Raw genomic sequence first — 20,135 nt, 5'->3', positions numbered from 1 at the left:
AGAAGCCGAGCACGGCGGCGGGCTTAGCCGCGCCCAGGAGTCCGCCCGTACTGCGCGCTACTCGGCTTTCAGGCCCTCCGCGATGAGGTTGAGCTCGTAACACCACGTCTCGTAGCGATAGGCCATGCGGATCTGAGCCACGTTGGTCTTCCGGACGTCGTTTCCATGGGGCCCCTCCTCCTGGTAGTTCTCACCCAGGAACTTGGCTTTCTCCTGCCACGTACAAGCACAGGGGTAGGGGTTCTCCCAGGCCCCTGCCGGCAGCACCGGCACAGATGCAGGAGCTGCAGTGCAGAGAGGTGCCCATGGCTCTGCTGGCCCACTCTGCTACCCGGCCCTCCCTGGGCACCCACCTCGTGGGACAGGCCACACTGCAGCACGCTGTTCCTGGCAATCTCGCATATGTCACAGGTGCTAAGTTTGAAGACCTGGGCAGCGATGGCATACTCCTCCATCAGGGGCTCCTGTAGCCAAAGGTTGCTTTAGAAGCCGGGCAGCTTCTGCCTGCGTAGCCCACACAGCTGCCCTGTAAACGTGCTGCCCCCAGCACACCCCACCCTCTGCCACTGCTGCTGTGACAAACGAGGCCCACACAGCACCTTGGTGTAATGAAACTGCATGGGGTCATCTGTAGAAAGGGACACCATAAGGCCCTTCTGGTGGAAGTCAAGCAACGGATTCTTTGCGTACTCCAGGAAGAGGCTGTTGTTGCTGAGGGGGGACATAGCGATGGGAATTTGGGCAAGGAAGTACAGATACTGCAGCACTGGGCTCTGCAATGGAGAGAAGAATTGCCAGATGTAGGGATAAAGCTGCTGTGACCTCCACCTCTTCAGGCTCACAACTCAGATCAACCCAGTCCCACAGCCAGAAAATACACTGCTGCTCTCATAAAGGTCAGCACCCATAAAGGTCGAAGTTGTGTAGGCAAGCTAGGAGTTCTCCAGGGCCCACCTGGAGCATGAGAGACCAAGCGAGTTGAGGTCTGAAGTCATGCAGACTTCAACTCCAATGAGACATATTTATAAAAATGATAGGTCTGTGATGTTAAACCCTTTGGAAGTATGAATATGTTTCCCAATTGTGGCCACAAAAATGCCTGGGAAACCCAAGGAGTCGCATATTGTTTGCTAGAAGCCAGGCTGTCTGTGTAAGGCATGATGAACTATCAGCTACAGCAGAGGTCAGCTGTGAGCATGTTCTCCTTCTCTGCCACTTCACTGCTCTGTGGCAGACTACTCCACTCACCTTCTTGAGGTTGAGACCATGGGAGATGTTATCTGCTGTCATGAAGGCTGCAAGCAGGTGTGTGATGGCCCCAGCTTCCCCACAGTGTGGACGGAAGAGGAACGTGTTCATACCTCGCTGCCTAAACACACAGAAGGATGACTCAGAGCAGGTAAGCAGTAGGGTTATATGGAACATGATGCAAGATTTCCCTACTTCAGATCCAGCTCAGCCCCTATCAGTGTGTTCCCCAAGGAGCCAGCTTGACCTAACTTGTACTCTTTCTTCGCCTCCGTACACAAGAGATGCATTTCTGCAGTCCTAAAGTTTTCACCCCATTTGATCACACTTCCTATTGATGAATGCTGGGAAATCGGACTGGGACAAGAAGCTCCAAACTACACCAGTTGCAGAGCAAGAAGAGCCCAAGCTGACTTCTGCCAGCCCATCAGGTGTGTCCTTTAGCAGATCTGGGGCCTCACCTGCGCAGGTTGTTAAGCACCAGGATGTTGGCATACATATAGTATACATAGTAGGTATAGGATGGGTTCTTTGCAGAAGTCCACTGCTCTGGCTTTGGACTTTTAGTGGAGAACATGTGTCCGCTGTGCTTGGATTCATCATCCACGCTGTCAAAACCAGTGATCTGCTTGGCAAAATAACAAAAGAAGCTGCATCTCAAAGCTCCTCCCATCATCATGGCCAGGTCAGCTGCCTCACTTTGCCCCACTGCAGCTTACCTTACCTTGGCTGTAGCCCACACCCCTGCCCTACCCAGGAGCAGAGTCAGGAGCAAGGTTGTAGACCCCATGAACCCCCTGGCTCTATCAGTGGGTTGAAAGAAAGCTTAAATCAAACTGTTTATCCAGGAGTTAAAGGGACAGCATTTCTCACAGTCCCACAGCAGCCCAGGGTGACTGATCCCTCCCTTTCAGCACTTGTGGACTCACATCCCCTTCCCAGAAAATGGCAGAATAGCCACAATCCCACTGACGATATTTTCTGAGTGAGAGCTGATGTCCTATTTCATGTGCACAAACAGGAACATCCAGGGCTCACCAGACCCTGACAGCACCATGAGGTGACACTCACGTGGCGTAGAAAGACACTCAGCTCTTTGTGGGCTTGAGGATTGACAGTTGCCTCAAACACAGGAACAAAGATATTTTCCAGCATCTTCCCAAAGTGTGGGAGGAAATTCCGAGATCTGAACACATCACTGCAGACAGACACAAAGATTAATCACCATCAGAGGAACATGGCTCACTGTTCCCATAATTCCTTTTGGGTTAAGAATAAGGTGTGATGCACTATAAGGCAGAGTGTCTGTGAGAACCACAGCACATACTAAATCCTGGGTACTTGGATCATCCACTTCATATTGGGGGAGTAGACCCGGTGTCTGTAGAACCAGTTGGCCAGCTTGGGCCACTCCTCAGCTGATCGCCCATAGATTGAGAGGCGAGGCTCCGCATGCTGGTACTTGGCATCCTCCAGATCAGAGCCAACCTCCTAGGAACCGAGAAAACAGACAGTACACAAGTATCCTCTATCCTGAGTGCAGCAGCCCCACGACTTTCTCCTGCCCTGTGTTCATACCTTAATGATGGTAGCAAAGTATTCACCATTGATGGCGTTTTCTGTCTTCAGGTAGAGGTCACGCAGTTCACTGGCACCCACAGGGTTGTACTTAGCATTGAATTTGTCAAAGCGCTGAAACGTCTGACGCCCCTGGAGTAGAGATGACAAGGGGCAAATCCTGTAAATACATGCTGAGTCCAGGCATATCAGCTGGGCAGGGGCTGATCCACAGAAGCCAGAATGGGAAAGTCAGGAGCTGCCATGCCCTACCATGAATGCCAACATGCACAGTGTGTGCCCTGCCACTTACAGCATGGACATCCAGGGAGTCCACTGTCAAGTCATATGGGTGCAGATTGAGCTTCTGAAAAAGTTGTTTCAGAGTGAGCTTTTCACCTTTGGCATCGTAAACGACACGGTCAGCATCCACAAGGTACGACTTCTTGATGAAACGCAGAAGGTGCTTCTGGTTCATGCAGGCTGCAGCATGGATGTGTGTATCCACCTGAGAAGGCAAAGCAACAGCTCTCCAGCTTCAAGATGGTGCTGCTCGGGTAACAACATCACATATCCCTTAGCTGAACCCAAATTGTGTAAGGAACATAACTCAGCCATGTTCCCATTAGCAAGCGTCCCAGACCTTGACCCCAATATCCACATTTCTTAGAGAGCAGCAATTACCAAGAGAGCTCAGCTGCAGGGTTTCTAGGGCTGTGAGCCTTGCCATTTACCTTACGGCAATTGTAGAAATCCCGATGAGGGTTGTTCTTCAGCTCTTTCATCTCCTCCATCTCATTTAGCATTTCGTGCACTTGGAACTTGTATGAGAGGAACTTCAGGCGTCGATGACTGTAGGTCTTACTGGAAAAAGAAAAGGGCGGAAGAGTGTCTGGGCACAGAGTCGAACGCATGGGGGTTGAGCTGTCACCCCAACTGGAGGAGCTCACACTGCCTTGGCCTGCCTCCCCGTGGTGCTGCTTCAGGCTGTGTCACAGAGCTCTGCAGGAAGGCCTTGCCAGGTAGGAGCGTACCCACAGGAGGTGTCTTCAACCCCTGACAACCCTAACACTGACTTTGCTCAAAACCCCAACCAAGATGGCTGAGAAGGACCAAGGACACTTAAGTAGCCAGCAGGCTGTTGGTATGGCAAAGTGGGATTCTGAGGCTATCCCTCAACACTGCCCCTCCAAGCCCCCTACCAAAAGGGTACAGAGCTGGCAGAATCTTCCCATTTGGGTTTCTGGCTACTGTGAGCAGGTCCCTCCCTCCTTTCAGGAAGAAGGGGCAACCATGGCTCTGCCCTGGTCCTCCCTCTGCCTGCTGAGGCCGTACCGGTTTGATTGCCTCAGGCTGAGCACTTACACAGGCCCCTGTGCAATCAGGGCCAAGAGGAAATCCATGTCATCAACAAAACGCTTGAGGTTGGGGTAAGGCAGGTCCTTTGGCTCATTTCTTCCAGCTGCTGCCTTGTCACTATAGATGTAAACGATCCCATCCTTCATCTGGACATGGTAACCCAGGTCCTCAGGGAGATTCCCAGTTTCAAAGGGATCCTGTCCATCCTTCACTGGCGGGGTGAAAACTGCACCAAAGGGAAAATACTATGGGGCTGTGGCTGTCTGCCAAAACCCCACAAGCCTGCTATGCTCCTCCACCCCCAGCAGAGGACAGGCACAGCCCAAGCACCAACAGTGAGGAGTCCCAGGCAGGCAATCTCCCCATGGAGCACTGTGCAACTCTTTTCTGACACCTCGTCATCCCAATTTGAAGCCAGGGGACAAAACTCTGCAGGTGCTTAAACATACCTGGGCCAGCATCACTTGCCCTCCAGACTTCACCTTCAATAGAACGCAGGTACTGGGATGGGGTCCTGGGAAACCTCTGCAATGACTTCTGCATGTATTTCTCCCGGATGCACAAGGCATGGTACAGGCCTTTGCAGACAACTTCAAAATCTTCCACTGTCACCTGCAACAGGGCTGCTGTTGGTGTAACCACGCAGATGGAACATAGTTGCTTGAGAGAGACTGGTGCATCAAGTCTTAAAGGGTGCAAGCGTGTTTACAGCAAGATACATATTTGATTATCCTCTCCTTTCCATTGTTCTGCCTGAGCAGGACAAAGAAGGGATGATGGGCAAAGTCCCAGACATGGCAAAGGGAGGTTCTTTATGCTACAACAAACAAAATTTAGCTGCCACTCCTTACATTCCTCGCCTCATACTGTAGCTGGAACCAAAATGGAACCTAAGCCTGGGCAGAAGACTGGATACTATTTCTGGAGCCCAGTCTGAAACTGAGCAACATATACCAGCCCAATATGTCAAGAATTTGATTTACTGCACAGACAAGTGTTTTGGGCAGCACAGATTGGCCAGACTGGGGCAGCATGACAGAGTATCTTGCATCAGTTGCAGCTAAGCAGTCACGGCAGAAGGAATGCGCCTGCTGCATGCTGGTTGGAATTTCAGTTTCCCCTAATTGCTCCTCTGCTGTAAAACCCCAGGTTGAGCAATCTGCCAGCAGATCTGCCAGCAGCATCTCACAAACAGCACAAATACAGCAGGAGGCTGTGGAAGAAAGGAGGAGAAAGAGGAATTGGTTCAGGATGTGCTAGCACTGCTGTCCAACCCATTCTAGATGACTGTGTAGGGGTTGGACATCCAGAGGTCCCCTTGCAACTTCAATCATTGTGTGCACAGGTCTCAGGCAGACACAGCTGTGTGCAACAGAATGAGCATCACCCTCCCTTTCCATGTACAGAGAATCCCATGGGAACTACACAGCACTCCCTGAGACTCCTGTTAAGGCATTCAGCTCAGGATCCTGCAGGGGATACAGCAGGAACATCATCAGATGCTTATAAGACATACGTAGAGCTGGAAAGCACAAACTACCTCCACACATCTTGCATGGATGTCTGTGACAGTGGGCACTCGAGAGGGACAAGCAAGGACTAGATGAGGTGGCAGTCGCATAGGGAAGTTGAATGGCCATGAAATACCTACCCCAGAGGCATAATCCCCTGTGATCTGTACCCTCTGGAAGTCAGGCACCGATTGGTAATGGGGGGAGGTAGAGATGACCTCATCAATAGTGGACAATCCGGTCTTCTGAGCCAAAGGGATTGCCAGTGCAATTGTCTTCAGGCTGAGCATGTGCTTCCTCCTGCCAGGAAGGAAAGCCTCAGGCAAGCAGCCCCAACTCCTTGGTGCACACAGGGCAGGGGCATTTACCAGCCACTTTCCAGCTGTGTGCAACATCAATAATCTTTCTGTTGCTTTCTGAGCACCTTAAATGAACGCTGCCAAGAGCAGAGACATGAAGCACATGAAAGTAGATGTGGATTTTCAGCCACTGTCCCTGGAAGTCTCCCCTTTCCAGAGGGGTCCCCAGGTCTCCCTCTCCAAGATACCTGTGGCCATTGCAATGGCAGTGCTGAGGTAGCAGGACAAAAGGGTTTTTCTGTCCAACAGTGGAAGAAACACTTGAAAAGGAAACCCAGAAGCACCTGACAGATACTGTAGGATTACCAAGGATGTAACCAGGCTCGGGTGTGCTGAGCTGTTTTTCCCAGGCCTTGATTTATGAATCTCTTGCTTTTCTCCCACCTCTGGCTGGGCACGAGCTGAGACCACCCCTCCCCTCTGCCCCCACCACCCTGGTTGTTGCTCACCGCTTTTGTGCTGCGGAGGAACTTTCCCGAAGCATCATGTGTGTTCTCATTTCATGGCATGAAATGGGGCAGATCTCTTCCACATCGAAAGGAGAGATCTCTTGCCTGGTTGTCTCATCTTTTACTTCAGAGGCAAAGACCTTCTCTGCGAAGGAGCGCGTTGCCTCATCTATCTCTGCAAGGAGAAAGAGAAGGCTGCAGGGTCAGGTGGGTTCCTAATTCCAAGCCACCCTAACAGAAAGATGCCTCCTGCAGTCAGCTTAGAGCTCAACTCTCATGTCCTTAAAACACCTCCACTCTGCCTGGAAGACTCTGAGTGCCCTCCTAACAGAGCTTGTGCCACATGCTGTAGGCTGCAGGGGTATCTAAGCATTCCCAGCATAACAGAAAAGGTAAACACAGTTTTCAGTGCAAGTAGCACAAAACAGCTCAGAAAGAAGGGAAGGGAACATAGGAGACAGAGGGAGACTGGCAGAGCCCTTGCAGCTCCAGGAAGGCCAAGACCCATTTGCTCCACAAGGCATCCAGGCAAGATGAAGACAGGTGGACATGGAGATGGACAAAGCCAGCAGCCAAAACAGTTCCTGCCATCACATTGTAGCTGAATTGCTCCTGGCTAGGAAACCATTTGTGGCCTAGATTCCTCTCAGCCCATCACAGCCAGCATGCTGCAGAAGTACCAAACAATATGGCTCTATGGAAGTCTCCATGGGCAAAAGGCTGGCTGGAATTCTAGGGAGCAGGAGGAAGAGGGTCGTTAGAAGCATTTATACTGCCAGCAAAGCAACATAAAACAAGACCTCTTTGGGGAACATCTCAAAATGTATGTTTGCATAGCAGCATATGAACAAATCAAGCACGTTTCTCTGGCAGCTCAGCATGAAGCACGGTGAATATTGATGCTGCAAGTCAGCTACATGGCACCACACCACTGAGATGTCTTCCAGGATGTTGTGGTCAGCAGATGAGGACCAGTGCAGGGAGGGCTGACATGCATGAGAGAAATGTGGCAGACCTAGAATTGATTTTCAGCACTGAAGCTAGACAACTTCTCATGGGGTTTTATGGGGAAAAAAAATTAAAAACCAACAGCAAATCCCTGAGTTTACAGTTCCAAGGTCCTGGCAGCAGGTTAGTTAGGAAACACCACACAGAGGCTTCCTTTCCTTGCTTATATGATAAATCACAGGAAAGATTCAAGCACCAGGTCCATTTCTCAGCAGTGCAATGTCACAGGCGCAGCATTTCTGTGGCACGATTTGCCCGTTGTTGTGAAGTTGCAGCATCACCACCAGGCCTCTACACACAATTCTTTGCACTTGTTTTATTACTGCCCAGTGTCAGGGATCTGGGGACACCAGGTGTCTCAGCAGTAAAGGGTCGCTGCTGACACGTGAGGTCTGAGCAAATAGGAAGCAGGAAGGCAAAGGCAGGAATGCCATTCTGGGGGTGTCAGTGTGAATGAAGGATGTGAAGCATTGAATCTGTTCCCTCCTGGATTAAATCCTTTAGGAGCATGATTGATTTGGAAAGAGTTATTTTGGGTCAGATCTCTGTTTAGAGACAAAAAAAACAAAGTGTGAATAGGTGCCAGGGAAAATGCAGAATGTTTTCCCTCCTCCACAGAGGAAAATATTCCTCTAAACAGAAGCTTGAGGGTGCTAGAACAACATTTAACCAAAAGTAGGTTCCAAGGAGCAAAAGGACTGAAACCATTCTATAAAACAGTGAGGGGCACAACTGGCACTGCTGAGAAATAGCATGTGCTTGAACAGCAGAAACATTGCCATGATCGTGTAACTGCTGCCTGCTCCCAGCGATCATGTTCTGACAGTAACACAGGAGAGCATGTAGGAAAACACCACCATACTCACGCTTGTCTTCTGCTGTTGGAGATGAAACAGAAACAGAATAAAAACAGTTGCTGATCAGCCCTCCAAAAATCTTAACCTTTTTGCCTTATTGTCATGCCCATGATTAAAAAGTGATCGTAAACTACAAACCTAGGCAGAGCATTACACTTACAAAAGGAAGTCACAGCATGGCCTGGGTTGCAAAGAACCACAATGCTCATCCAGTTCCAACCCCCTGCTGTGTGCAGGTCCCAACCAGCTGCCCAGAGCCACATCCAGCCTGGCCTTGAATGCCTGCAGGGATGGGGCATCCACAGCCTCCTTGGGCAACCTGTTCCAGTGCCTCACCACCCTCTGGGTGAAAAAAGTCCTTGTTCATTCTTAACATCATAAAGATGCAAGGTCAGTATTCATATTCTGTGATATAGCTTCAGCAGTACATGCATAAACAAAGCACATTACAGATACCAGAGGCTCTCACAGAGCTCAGGTTTACCTTGCAGGAAGCTCTAGATTTACCTACACCTATTCCAAGGGGAAGAGAGTTTTCTGGAACCTACATCACCTCAATCAATACTAAAAGCACCTACAGGATACCTGGTTATCTAACAGGACCCAGCTGTCCTGAAAGGTCTCCCCCTACATCTGTGTTCAGGAGTAGGAATGCAGAAAAGCATAGAAATAAGTTAAGATGGCAAAACAGCTTGCTCCAGCCTGAACAAAAAATAGAATAAAAATTAAATTAAATTAAAATCCAGTGACTTAAAGTTCTGAGGCTCCTTCACCATTGTTTATTTGTCAGTCCATGACTCACCATCCTTTATGAAGCTCAGGATGGACAGCAATTCAATTATATTAAGTTTCGCTCCTGATCTCCTGCCACCTGTTGTCACATCTCCACTTATTTGCTACCAGAATCAGATAGCTGAGACATTGCAGCTCCTCAGATCTTCGCTTCTGGGTTTTCAGGACAGCACCAGCACTAAGGATGCTGCTTATGCCCTTGCTATCTGACCCAGAAAATTCACACTGGAGCTCTCTGGCTTTGCAGTCACCAGCTGCTCACTTTCCAAAATCCAGCCTACATTTGCAGTTCAGATGCTTCCAGTCCTGGCACTTGAACTCCACATATTGATTTGCAAACCAAGTATCCCAGAAATGCCCACTGTTTGACCTTCCATTTCTTTAGTGGATAAAAAATACGCATACGAAGGTCAAGCTCCCATTGATGCCACAGGTCCAGGCTGTAACACCAGCTTCACTTACTGGGATATACCTGTGGCAAAACAGAGCACTGCAATTCTAAACATGCTCTTTTCAGACCTATTAGGTGCTGAGATTCTCCAGGGTTCAGTTACAGCAGTTGCACCCTTCTGCACTGCCCTGCAAGGCTTGGCTGACCCTACTGCACCCAACCTGTGCTTCCCACCCCCTGGGCACTGCAGCACCCAACATCTTCTAAGTGCACTCAGGTTGACTGGAGACTCCTGAAATCCCTTTGGTCCCTTCTACAGCCATTTTATATCAGGATACTGCAGGAAGGATAACAGGTTTTTCCCCACTATGAGCTGAGCAAGATTTAAACAATACAACCTTTTTTTCTACTTCACTATAAAAAATGCCTCCAAGCAGCAAGAAAAATGCTCACAGGCCCTAAAGCTGCATCCCTGGACTGCAAAGACAGCACAGCACCAAAATCTCAGAGCTTGTCAGCTAACAAACCTGCCCTGTGCCTCCCCGTCTTGCTGCTTGCCTTCAGACCTACCTGGAATTTTCTCTTGTGACATCTTTGCAGCAAGTTTGCAGACCCCCAGGTAACACCCTGCTGTAACCCAGCACAAGTTGCTGACTGACTGCTCGGCAGCCTAACGCTGATTTTACTGCTTTCCCTTCCCTGTAATTAGACTCTCCCCCTCTAAAAGGAGAAGGGAGATGAACGGCAGGACTATTTAAAGTGCTGCCACAAGCACTTGCACTGAAACAGGTGAAACCAGGGCTCAAATTCAACTTTTTTTTTTTCCATTAGGCTTTCATTTCACATTTAGTCAAGTTTTGGCCACTGTCTGGCCAGACTGTCGCAGCTCAGGACCCTTACATCTTTATAAAGGGAGAATGTGGAAGTCAGCCTTTTAAGAGAGACTAAAACTGATGTCTTCTGTGCTGAACCAATTAGGAGGAGCTCCTCAGGGCACACGGCTGATGGGAGCAGGAGCTGTGGGGATAGGTAGGAACACGTGATGGGCTCCCACTACTAACCAGGAATTCATAGCAGATTTTTCCTCAGAAGGGTCTGCATGGAAGAGTGGATTTCACCTGCAGGAGTTGCGCAGATGTCCTCATATCTTCCCAGAGGGATGAAATAGGAGGGAAAATAATAATAAAAAAAATAAAAAAAATAAAGGAAGCACAAGGAGCTGTTAGGTATGATTTCTGCTCCTGAGTTGGTCAGGACCTGCCTTTATAAGACTATATTGTAGTGAGGTGATTTACATCAGCTGGCAAGCCTGGGTGTCATCTGTTTCTGTATGCAGTGAGCCATAACCAAGGCTTGTCTTGTTTATTCTAGCGGTGATCGGCATTTAGCACAATCCAAGGGTGATGAGAAACTGCCCTAAGGTACCCAGAGTGACCTGGATTTGGAAAGCAGGAATGGATTTATGAAGTCCCTCCTAATGACTCGTTTTTAGCAGATTCCTTCCAGCACACAGGTAAATCTTTTAGGATCTCCTCCCTTTTTTTTTTCCTGGAAAACAGTTCCTAGCTGAAGAAAATTTGTACTGCATGTAAGCCTAAACAGAACAGAAGTATAAAATGGTTTTGATTTGAAACAGGATCTTTTCCTATTTGTTATGATAAGCAACATTAAGATCAGGACGAGTAAGTAAAGCATTCAGGCTGCATTCTAACAGATTTTCACTGATGATTTAAGAGGTGATTTTGTTCACAACAGAGAAGGGAACAGAATAACCTGCACCCCCGGCCAGGACAGCATTGCTTGGAGGTACACGTGTGTAAGGGCTTCTGTGCTGTATGTTGTAGGAACAGCTCAGGGAAGGTGCTGTCCCAGAAGCAGGCTGCTGTAAGTGGAAGGATCACCTGCCTGAGAGGAAGAGTGAGAAAGAAGGCACAAATCACAGATTGTGGTCAGGGATGCACGGGAAGCTTCGTGGCACCACGAGTCAGTGAAGGCAGATGGGCTGAGCCTCTGCCCTGCATTTCAGCTGAGATGATTTCCAAAGCATTCAGAAGGTCTGCAATCTAGTTGATGTGCATAGCTTCAAGCCACACTGGATTACAATTAGAAAATCCTCCAGAACTCAGGGAGTTTTAGTCCCACTTGCTAGATATTCCTCAAGAATCTCAGTTGGTTTCCACCCCCAGCAAGCAGAGGTGTAAGCAGTAGGGCAAAACTGGGATGCTGGAAGTCTTGATGTGTAATATCTCACCTCTTTTTGCTTGTCTTCACTTTCTTAATTACTCATCTTGTCACCAACGCATCAGTTTGTGAGTCCCCAAACCACACTGTTGTTCAGCTGTTCCATTTAAGGCCAGTAAGAGCAAACTCCTGCTTGTTTGCTCTCCCGCAGGGCTCAGACCTGCCCCTAACCTTTCTTGACATGTCAAGGCCTTAGGATTCACATCTGAAACCAAAAATAACCTTTATGGTGCAGAGGTTATCTTCTTCAAGAGATCTTCTGATCCCTTAGCCGTCTAAATCACAGGGTCAAAGTGTTCGGGTTCATGATAGAAATATGAGTAAAGGTTGGCTATGTGCTAAAGTTAGAACTACAGTCTCTTTAAGTGGAAGGACTGAAGGCAAGCAGGCCCTCTCCCCAGTTTTCAGCTGGGAAATGAATGATTTGCACAGAGACTTTCAGTGCATTCTGAAAGAAATGCGCTTCTCTCTGAGCTGCCTTCATTCTGCCTAGGTCTACTCAAAGCACGATTGCCAAACATGCCAGGAACTTGGCAGCTTGGGGAACTTGGCAAAGATCTGCCTCCCATCTGCCTCATGAAGCAGATATACCTCACAGCTGCCCAAAAAGCCTACGGCCAAGCCTTGCTAGAAAGTCATCTACAGTCCCCTGTTGGTACTCCTGCAGGAACTGAACACGAAAACTCACAAATGCACTCCTTGCTGTTACACCTGTGACCTGTTAATGGCAGCTTGCATTGAGGAGACCCACAGAAGGTTCTTCTTGTCTCACATTGCTCCTGTTCATCCCCCCCATATTTTTCCAGGACCACTTCAATCATCCCCTGCTCCAGAATGAAATGAAGATCAATGCGCCCTTTGTCAAGATCTGAATCACTTTCTAGGAGCAAATTGCTGCAGATTACAGTTATACAGGAGGGAAAATTGCCCTAACAAGCCCAGAACAGCCTTGCTTTTAAGCATCTGTCTGTGCTGTGATTCTAAATCTCTCCCTTTGGAACAGGATCTGCAATACAAGGAGGTTTATACACAGCATAGAGCAAACTTCCTTGGATCAAGAGAAGGGGATCTTTCTGGCAATGTGAGGAGTGCCTTAAAAAGGTAAATTTTACATCCTGGCCCTCAGCAGGTTATGAGCCTTCATTTCTCCTTTGCAGGGCAGCCCCTGTTGCTTTACTTTTCCTCAGGCTGCAGACCTCATGCCAGGATGTGCAATGACTTTCCCCAAGCACTGCAGCAGGCGATGCTCACAGCTGGCGATGTTTCTCTGTTCTTCTCAGGGAAGGAAGAAGAAAGGAAAAAAAAACCCAAACGCACACAAGACTACAAAAGCCACTCACCTTTATTTATGGAAATAGCAGATAACCTCAGGGCCGAGGTAGAATTCCTGTGATGCTGCAGATGGTGAGAATGGCTGCAATGTTCAGTGAGAACAGCAGGGAGGATCTGCTGCCCAGGAAAAAAAGATCCTGCAGACTCGAGGCTGAACGTCTGCAATTCACAGCTCTGGGCTGTGACACACAGGCTGCAGGACTGTGCTTCCCTGCAGCAGAAGGCAGAATGCCTCCATCCCACCCTACACATCTCCAGGCTCCAACTCTCTTGCATGTGCAAAAATGAGCCACCAGAGGCAAAGGGAGCTGAAAAGCTGAAGCTCACCAGTATGATTTGCCACCTTTATTTTGAAATGCTTCACCATAGCTGCACTGTGGTTTGGGGAGCTCTTCTGTTATTGAAAGTCTATTTTTTAGTTCCTTACACAGAAAACAGATTGGACTTTGGATCCCAGAGGTCTGCCATCATGTTTAGGAGCAATGTACCTAAAGCACATTTACTGAGTGGTTCAGTACTCCTTGTGCAGGAGAACCAACAGGGCACTACTTCAGAAGAGTGAGATTCACAACTTGAAAACCCAACAGAGGGCAGTGGGCACAGAAATACCTCGATAGCTGATTTCACTCATGGAGCACCAAGTGAAGTGTGTGCTGAGCTCTCTGTAAGCCAGCTGTGTGATCTTGCTCCAGACCACTGCCATAAAAGAGACAACCAAAGAATTCACAGAGTTTATTCTTTAAAAAAGTTATTTAGGAAGCAAAATAATTTACTTCAATTCAAACCAACAGAGATGCATTTCTGAAAGCAGATAATTATATCAAGTTACAACAAGTTAGCCCTTGGATAAAAAAAAAAGTCCAGATCTCAACAGTTCCAGCTATCCTGGATGCTGTCTAGGATTGAGGCTTGTGGAGTAGTGAAGGACACAGAATTAGAATGTGATTCAAACCTTCATTAACCTCCCTCCCGCCACAGGTCCAAAGTTGCTTGAAATCCAGTTCTTTCTAAATCACTGAAGTGCACTCACAAGACACGTCTACATAAGCATTACCATCACTATTCAAGTCTTTCTGATGACACTAAGAACAAAAGCTGAGCAATGTTTGTGGTTGTTTTTTGTTTTTAATCAGACCATGGAGCTGGGGCTCACATTAACAAGCCACAATGCTACACTCCAACAGCTGCTCCCAGTCAGCAGTAACAAATATTTAGTTCAGTTATTTGCACTGGTAGTTTTTGAACAAGGTTGTTTAGGGTCTGTTCTCCTTAGGATAGCGAGGTTAGATGGGCACGGACACAGTGTGGTGCTGCTAAATCTACATGAGAACATTTGGACTAAATGTACAAAATCACCACTATGAGGAGCTGCCTTGTGCAAAACCATCTGTGCTTATCTTCTAAACAAATATTCCAAAGCTTCTTGGGGTTTGGTCCTCCTGCAGTGAAGTTCCCACCAAAGCCAGGGCAGTTTGGCTGACCGTCCACATTCTGCTTGCTTTAAAGGAACAGCTGCATTTTCTATCTGCCAACCACTCCAGTTACGTCCTGGTTACAGAAGCGCATCACACTCTGCTCCTTCCTGCCACACAAACATCCAACTCAACGCCACCAACAGACATTAACCGAGCAAGCTGTAGAACGAGTGGCATCTTAAACTACAGGAAGCTCTAAGAGATCAGAGCACCTTGACTGAAAGGGCACATCTGGTGCAAGTACTGAGGCGGAGCGGTGCTCAAGCGTGGGATGGCCAGGTTTCCTTCTCACCTGGCTGCACCCTGTCATGGACTGCAGCTCACCAAGAGCACACACAGATCCAGGACACAAAACCTTTTCCACAGTCACCAAAACCTCTCTGCTAGAGTAGCAAATCTGCTCACGTGCTCCTCAAACACATCTTCCTTCATCCAAAGAGGTGCCACTGCATTACCAGAGAACTCCAGAAAGCGCTTCAGATATTCTGTTTAAAAATACTGCCTATATAAAGCCAAACCCATGAAGAGATGGCTCCTAAGATAGGACTTCTGCCTGCATGCATTATGCGGTGCATTCTGCTTTAGGTACTGACAGCAACCTTGACTGACTCAAACTACCCACATACAGGCGTGTCTGTATGCGTGTATGCAACCAGAAACCAGGTACAACCATTCACTTCATGCTCACGATGGGCACAAAATCTGATTTTGCAAAATCACTCTCTAGATTTGACCCCAAAACACAGATTGGAGCACCACCTGTACAAGTGAGCTCTGCAGCATCCTGAAAGTTGATGCAAATTCCTCTCTGGTTCCAAAAATGAAATGCACACCAACCAACCCTCACCAGGGCTCCTTCCTTTTTAAAGCTTTATCCAACCTAAGAGAAACAGAACACATCAAAGAGAAAGCAGACACAATTGCCAGCTCCTGTATTATTCTGAGGATTCACAACTTTTGAGTTATGGCTAGTATGTTTTCAGAAAGCAGAGCGTGCCACACAAAGTAGAAAGTTATGACAAATCTCCCTACAAAATGTATTTTTAATTGGCAAATTTGGCCACTGTTCAAACACCAACTGTGAGATTTCCCACAGCCATAGGCAGCAGCACCCTGAGCTGCTCCTGTCTGCCAGGGAAGCAGCTCCACATTTCCCCAAATCATCCAGAAGCGTAACAGACCCACCACGAACTCAGCATTCAAACACAATGCAAACTCCACACTGACAGCTTCCCAAAACACTGAATGTAGGTGACCAGATGTGGCTCCCAGCAGCTGTTTCTTTCCGTAATTCCATTAAGTGGACAACAGTACATCACAGCTCAAGGAGCAAAGTCAGCTCCTGCTGACACACCTCAAAGAATGCTGTCACGAGGAACTCTTCCTGCACCAAGTTAAGACAGACAAAAAGAACACAGTAAGAAAAACCCACAGACTGCTTGCTGACCACACACAGCTCACAGTGATCGTGATTCTGTCCCATTTAACCTGCAGGCAAGAGATTGCCTTCAAATTAGCTCGAGTCACAGGTGCTGCTATCCCATAATGCTTCCCACCACTCAGTAGGTCACTGGAAAACCATGTTTTATGTAAAAATATTTGTTAAATTCTTTTCATTTCCATCATTCAAGGATAAAATGAATTCTAAAACACTTATCTGGAGCATCACAGATAAAGTTACACGGATCAATCCTCCGCATCCCAAGAAGAAAATCAGGAGTACAATTAGTGGAGAAAAGAGCATTAAAAGCAACAGTTTATTTTCTCAATATTTCCTTATTTCTGATTTCAGTTTTGAAAATACAGGAACCTGACTGCAACAAACTGAAATTACGCCTCTTGTCGCGTCTACAGCTCGCACTGCTCCAGCAGATTGAACGCTCCCTCTGTTGGCTGAAGGCTCATTATTCTCTCACCAGACTAACAGGGAATTCAGCTTTGCTATACGACGCTGTCTGACACCACAGAACAGAACCCAGCATCACTGGCACAAGAACTGAGAAGGCCAAGGTACACCAAGGAACCCCGGTGGGTTCTGGTCTCACCTGCACGTCCCAACCATACGGGGGGCAGTGCTGTGCTCTAGGAAGAAGTCACACAGCTCACACAGCACTTCAGTCCTACTTTGAGGCTGTTACAACAAACCCAGAACTGCTATCAGTGTATCATACATCTCCAGAGCAGACATCACTGAACTCCCTTCCTCATTTTGCAAGGATGCTGCAATTAGAAGTCAGCTCAGTGCCTCTTCCACTCAGTCTGGACACCTGAAGTCTGTGACAACCATTGACCCAATTATAGTCAACCTCAACTCCCAGGCTCCTCCCCTGATAAGGAAGGAGGCTCTGCAGAAAATAACTCAGAATAACTTGCAAGTTACAGACAGAGTTGAAGAACAGCTGCCCAAAGTAACCTCCAGTTTCTAAATTCATTATTGGTCCGTAAGAAATTGTCTATAAATATTGGCAGTTATGTTAAAATGAACAGGTCACTAATTTGGTCCAACCTGAAAGAGATCCAAATGCTGTAGAAAACCAAAACAGAACATACACAGTTCCACACACAGAGGTGGGTGGAAGCATTCTGATTGATCAAGAACTGGCGTAGTTTACACTTCTCTCCCTAATTGAAGAGTCTCACAAACACCTGATCGATCTTCCAGACTACAAACTCCCATTTTAGCATCTTACCATGAAAAGAGATCACCCGCACAAAACTTGCCTGCTCAAGACAATGAGCACCCAAGAAATTCATCCTTGGGGTTTTCCTCAGCCCAAGGGAACAGCTCTCAACCTCCAACCTTGCGAGCAAACAGGCACTTAAGTTAGCGAAGATATCTCCTTTTTATTACAGAAAAATAAAGGATCAGTTAATCAGTGAAGTGATACTCCTGGCACAATGCAGATGTTGCAGATACACTGGGTGCACAGACAGCAGACATCAATCCGACTGGTGACAGAAACCTTTGTAATGGCAAAATTATTCCTGCCACTCCTCTGACAACACCGCAAATCTGAATCCAATGCAAAGGGGTCAAACGCCACTTCTAGCTTTTACTCTGGAGGTAAAGTGTGATCTTTTTCACAGCATTTAGTCTCTGTAATTCACTTTTCTTGTGACTGGTTTTCTTCTTGAACAAACCCAGACAGCACAGCTAGAAAAGAATCCCAGTACACCAAGAGATATGACTGCTCTGTGAGCTGAGCAAGGAGGTAGATACCAGAGATGTTTTCTTCAGATGGAGCACAGAAAAGGATCCTGTGCTAATTAATTGGTACCAAGAGTCTGGTCACTGGCACCAAAATACTGCAGGGCATCAGCATGAGACACAATACAGTAGCGTTGAGACTTGTCCAGCAGCTACATCTGAACCTGGCATCTGGAACAGAAAGATATCTCTAATTAGCTTCTTCACTAATTTGCTGTAGGTATGCAGTGCACAGTACAAGTCCTGGACCGGTCTCCTCTTTGTACACTGATGAGTGACATCATTGTAAGCACTCTCACCCACCTGGAGCTCATAAGTTTCAGGACCCACATTATTTTATTTGGTTAATCACCACATAGTCCATGTTCCCCAGGTAAACAGCTCAAGATAAGCTGTCAGAAAGGTCATCACTTCCCAGCAAATTCTGACTGCAGCACTGTGCACACTCCCCTTTCTGGCTCAGATGTTTCTTGTGCACAAGACAGAAATTACACCATCTTTAAATAGTTAAAAAGGAAAAAAGCATTGATTCCCAAAGGAAGGAGACACCAAGTAGATTGATACAGAAGAATCCCACTCTTACCAGTTCAGGCAAAATCCAGGCTACAGCCAAAAGGTGGCTGTCAAAAGAATTTCTTAACACATTTTCCTCAAGCTTTGCCATCTACTCACCAAAGGAAAAAAACAACAACAACTGCAGAAGTAATTAATTATTGGCTCCAAACCTCTGGGGATCAATGGGTTGTAAGAAAATTAACCTACAGCAGCTCATATTTCAGAGCTGTGCTTATCAACAGCTGAAAGACACACAAGACTTGAGGAAAAAAGTACAGCTCACCTTATCACATCACAATGCAAGACAACCCCATACAGCCTTGATTCCCGTCTTCATTGCTGTTGAGCTTTTTCATCCGGTACTGCCGAATCTCTCTCACCAGTGTGTAAAATGCATCTTCCACACCCTGAACGCAAATGATTCACATGAAGCATTCATCCCCAATCTCACAAGATCACATGGATCCCGTGGCAAATATATATTTTTATATTAAATCAAAAGCTGAAAATTTCAAATTGATTTAGGAGTGTTTATTGCTACAGCTAACGATAAAAGAACACGGGAAAGAGATAAACCATTCTTCATTTATTGTACAACCAAAGAACAGAGACATCTTACCTGTCTCGTTTTAGCTGATGTCTCTATGAAGGGAATGCCATAACTTTTTGCTAATTCTTGAGCCTGTTTTGTGTCTACTGTCCTCGTGGGCAAATCACACTTATTCCCAACCAGCACCATCGGCACATCGTCTGAATCTTTCACTCTCTTGATTTGCTCTCTTAGAAATTAAAAATAAAGAAACATGAATTATTACCTGCAAATAATGGCTGTTTTATTTCAAAGAATAAAAAATTATATATACTGAAGCTGGACAGGACAGCATGGGCTCTGATCTACAGTTGTACTTCTAATAACTCGGTACAGCCTTATCTTGTATACCACACACAACTCTGCTCTGTGCGTTTTGGCCCTCACCATATTCCCACACATTCTGTATGTCAGTTATTAACCCAGACAGCTGCCCCTCTTTCCCCTGACAAGTAACACACAGGTCCAGAACAGCTTGAAAAACCTTTTGGAACAAAACAGATTTAATGTTTTCCTCTTATTTAGTCTTTGCTTTGGCTAACAAAAATACACAATGCCTTTTCCAGTCTTTTCTCCTCAGAGCAAAGACTCAGACAGTACCTGTAAAGGTTAATATCAGCGAATGATTTACTGTTGTTAATGGCAAACACACACAGGAATCCTTCCCCAGTTCTCATGTACTGATCTCGCATAGCACTGTATTCTTCCTGTCCTGCAGTGTCCAGAATATCTAACAAGCACGTCTCTCCATCAATGACAACCTGCTTTCTGTACGAATCCTGCAGAAAACACAAACAAATCAAAGGCGATTCAGACAAGCTGCTGCTCCTTCCCACGCCTGACTGCGTTTGGGGGGGCTGTAATTCAGAGAACTTTTCCGTTCCCACGCCTCACACAATGAGGAATCCCCAAACCCAGCGGTACCTATCAGAGGCACACGGCGCCTGAGCCGTTACCCGAACCCTCCCCAAACTTTCTTTTCTCGCAGCTCGCAGCGCAGATCCCTGCGGTGACGCCGCTCCGGCATCAGCCCCGGGCTCACCTCGATGGTGGGGTCGTACTCGTCCACGAAGTGGTTCTGGATGAGCTGGATGGTCAACGCGCTCTTCCCGACGCCGCCAGCTCCCACCACCACCAGCTTGTATTCCGTCATCGCCCTCCCAGCGGCCCAACGCGGAGCGCGGAGCCGCCCGCCCCGGCCGGC

The 20,135-nt window shown here is 47.3% G+C and overlaps 2 protein-coding genes across 2 annotated transcripts; both read right to left on the bottom strand.

Moving 5' to 3' along the window:
- Positions 1-57: 57 nt before the first annotated feature.
- AMPD1 (adenosine monophosphate deaminase 1) lies at positions 58-7,034 on the bottom strand. The gene is made up of 15 exons (XM_042833674.1): positions 6,992-7,034; positions 6,484-6,658; positions 5,816-5,975; positions 4,614-4,776; positions 4,171-4,390; positions 3,540-3,669; positions 3,119-3,313; positions 2,827-2,958; positions 2,576-2,739; positions 2,320-2,446; positions 1,710-1,873; positions 1,249-1,369; positions 600-773; positions 354-464; positions 58-213 (listed from the first exon to the last, which is right to left on the bottom strand). The coding sequence occupies exons 1-15, from the start codon at positions 7,032-7,034 to the stop codon at positions 58-60; spliced, it is 2,235 nt and encodes a 744-aa protein (XP_042689608.1).
- A 6,787-nt stretch (positions 7,035-13,821) lies between these two features.
- NRAS (NRAS proto-oncogene, GTPase) lies at positions 13,822-20,122 on the bottom strand. The gene is made up of 5 exons (XM_042833758.1): positions 19,974-20,122; positions 19,532-19,710; positions 18,962-19,121; positions 18,626-18,749; positions 13,822-17,958 (listed from the first exon to the last, which is right to left on the bottom strand). The coding sequence occupies exons 1-4, from the start codon at positions 20,082-20,084 to the stop codon at positions 18,630-18,632; spliced, it is 570 nt and encodes a 189-aa protein (XP_042689692.1). The 5' UTR covers positions 20,085-20,122; the 3' UTR covers positions 13,822-17,958; positions 18,626-18,629.
- Positions 20,123-20,135: the final 13 nt, after the last annotated feature.

Source organism: Centrocercus urophasianus, unplaced genomic scaffold (assembly GCF_019232065.1).
Source record: "Centrocercus urophasianus isolate 14NV4802_14NV808 unplaced genomic scaffold, USGS_Curo_1.0 seq_42, whole genome shotgun sequence".
NCBI classification, from domain to species: Eukaryota; Metazoa; Chordata; class Aves; order Galliformes; family Phasianidae; genus Centrocercus; species Centrocercus urophasianus.
This window is presented reverse-complemented; position numbering and strand designations above follow the sequence as displayed.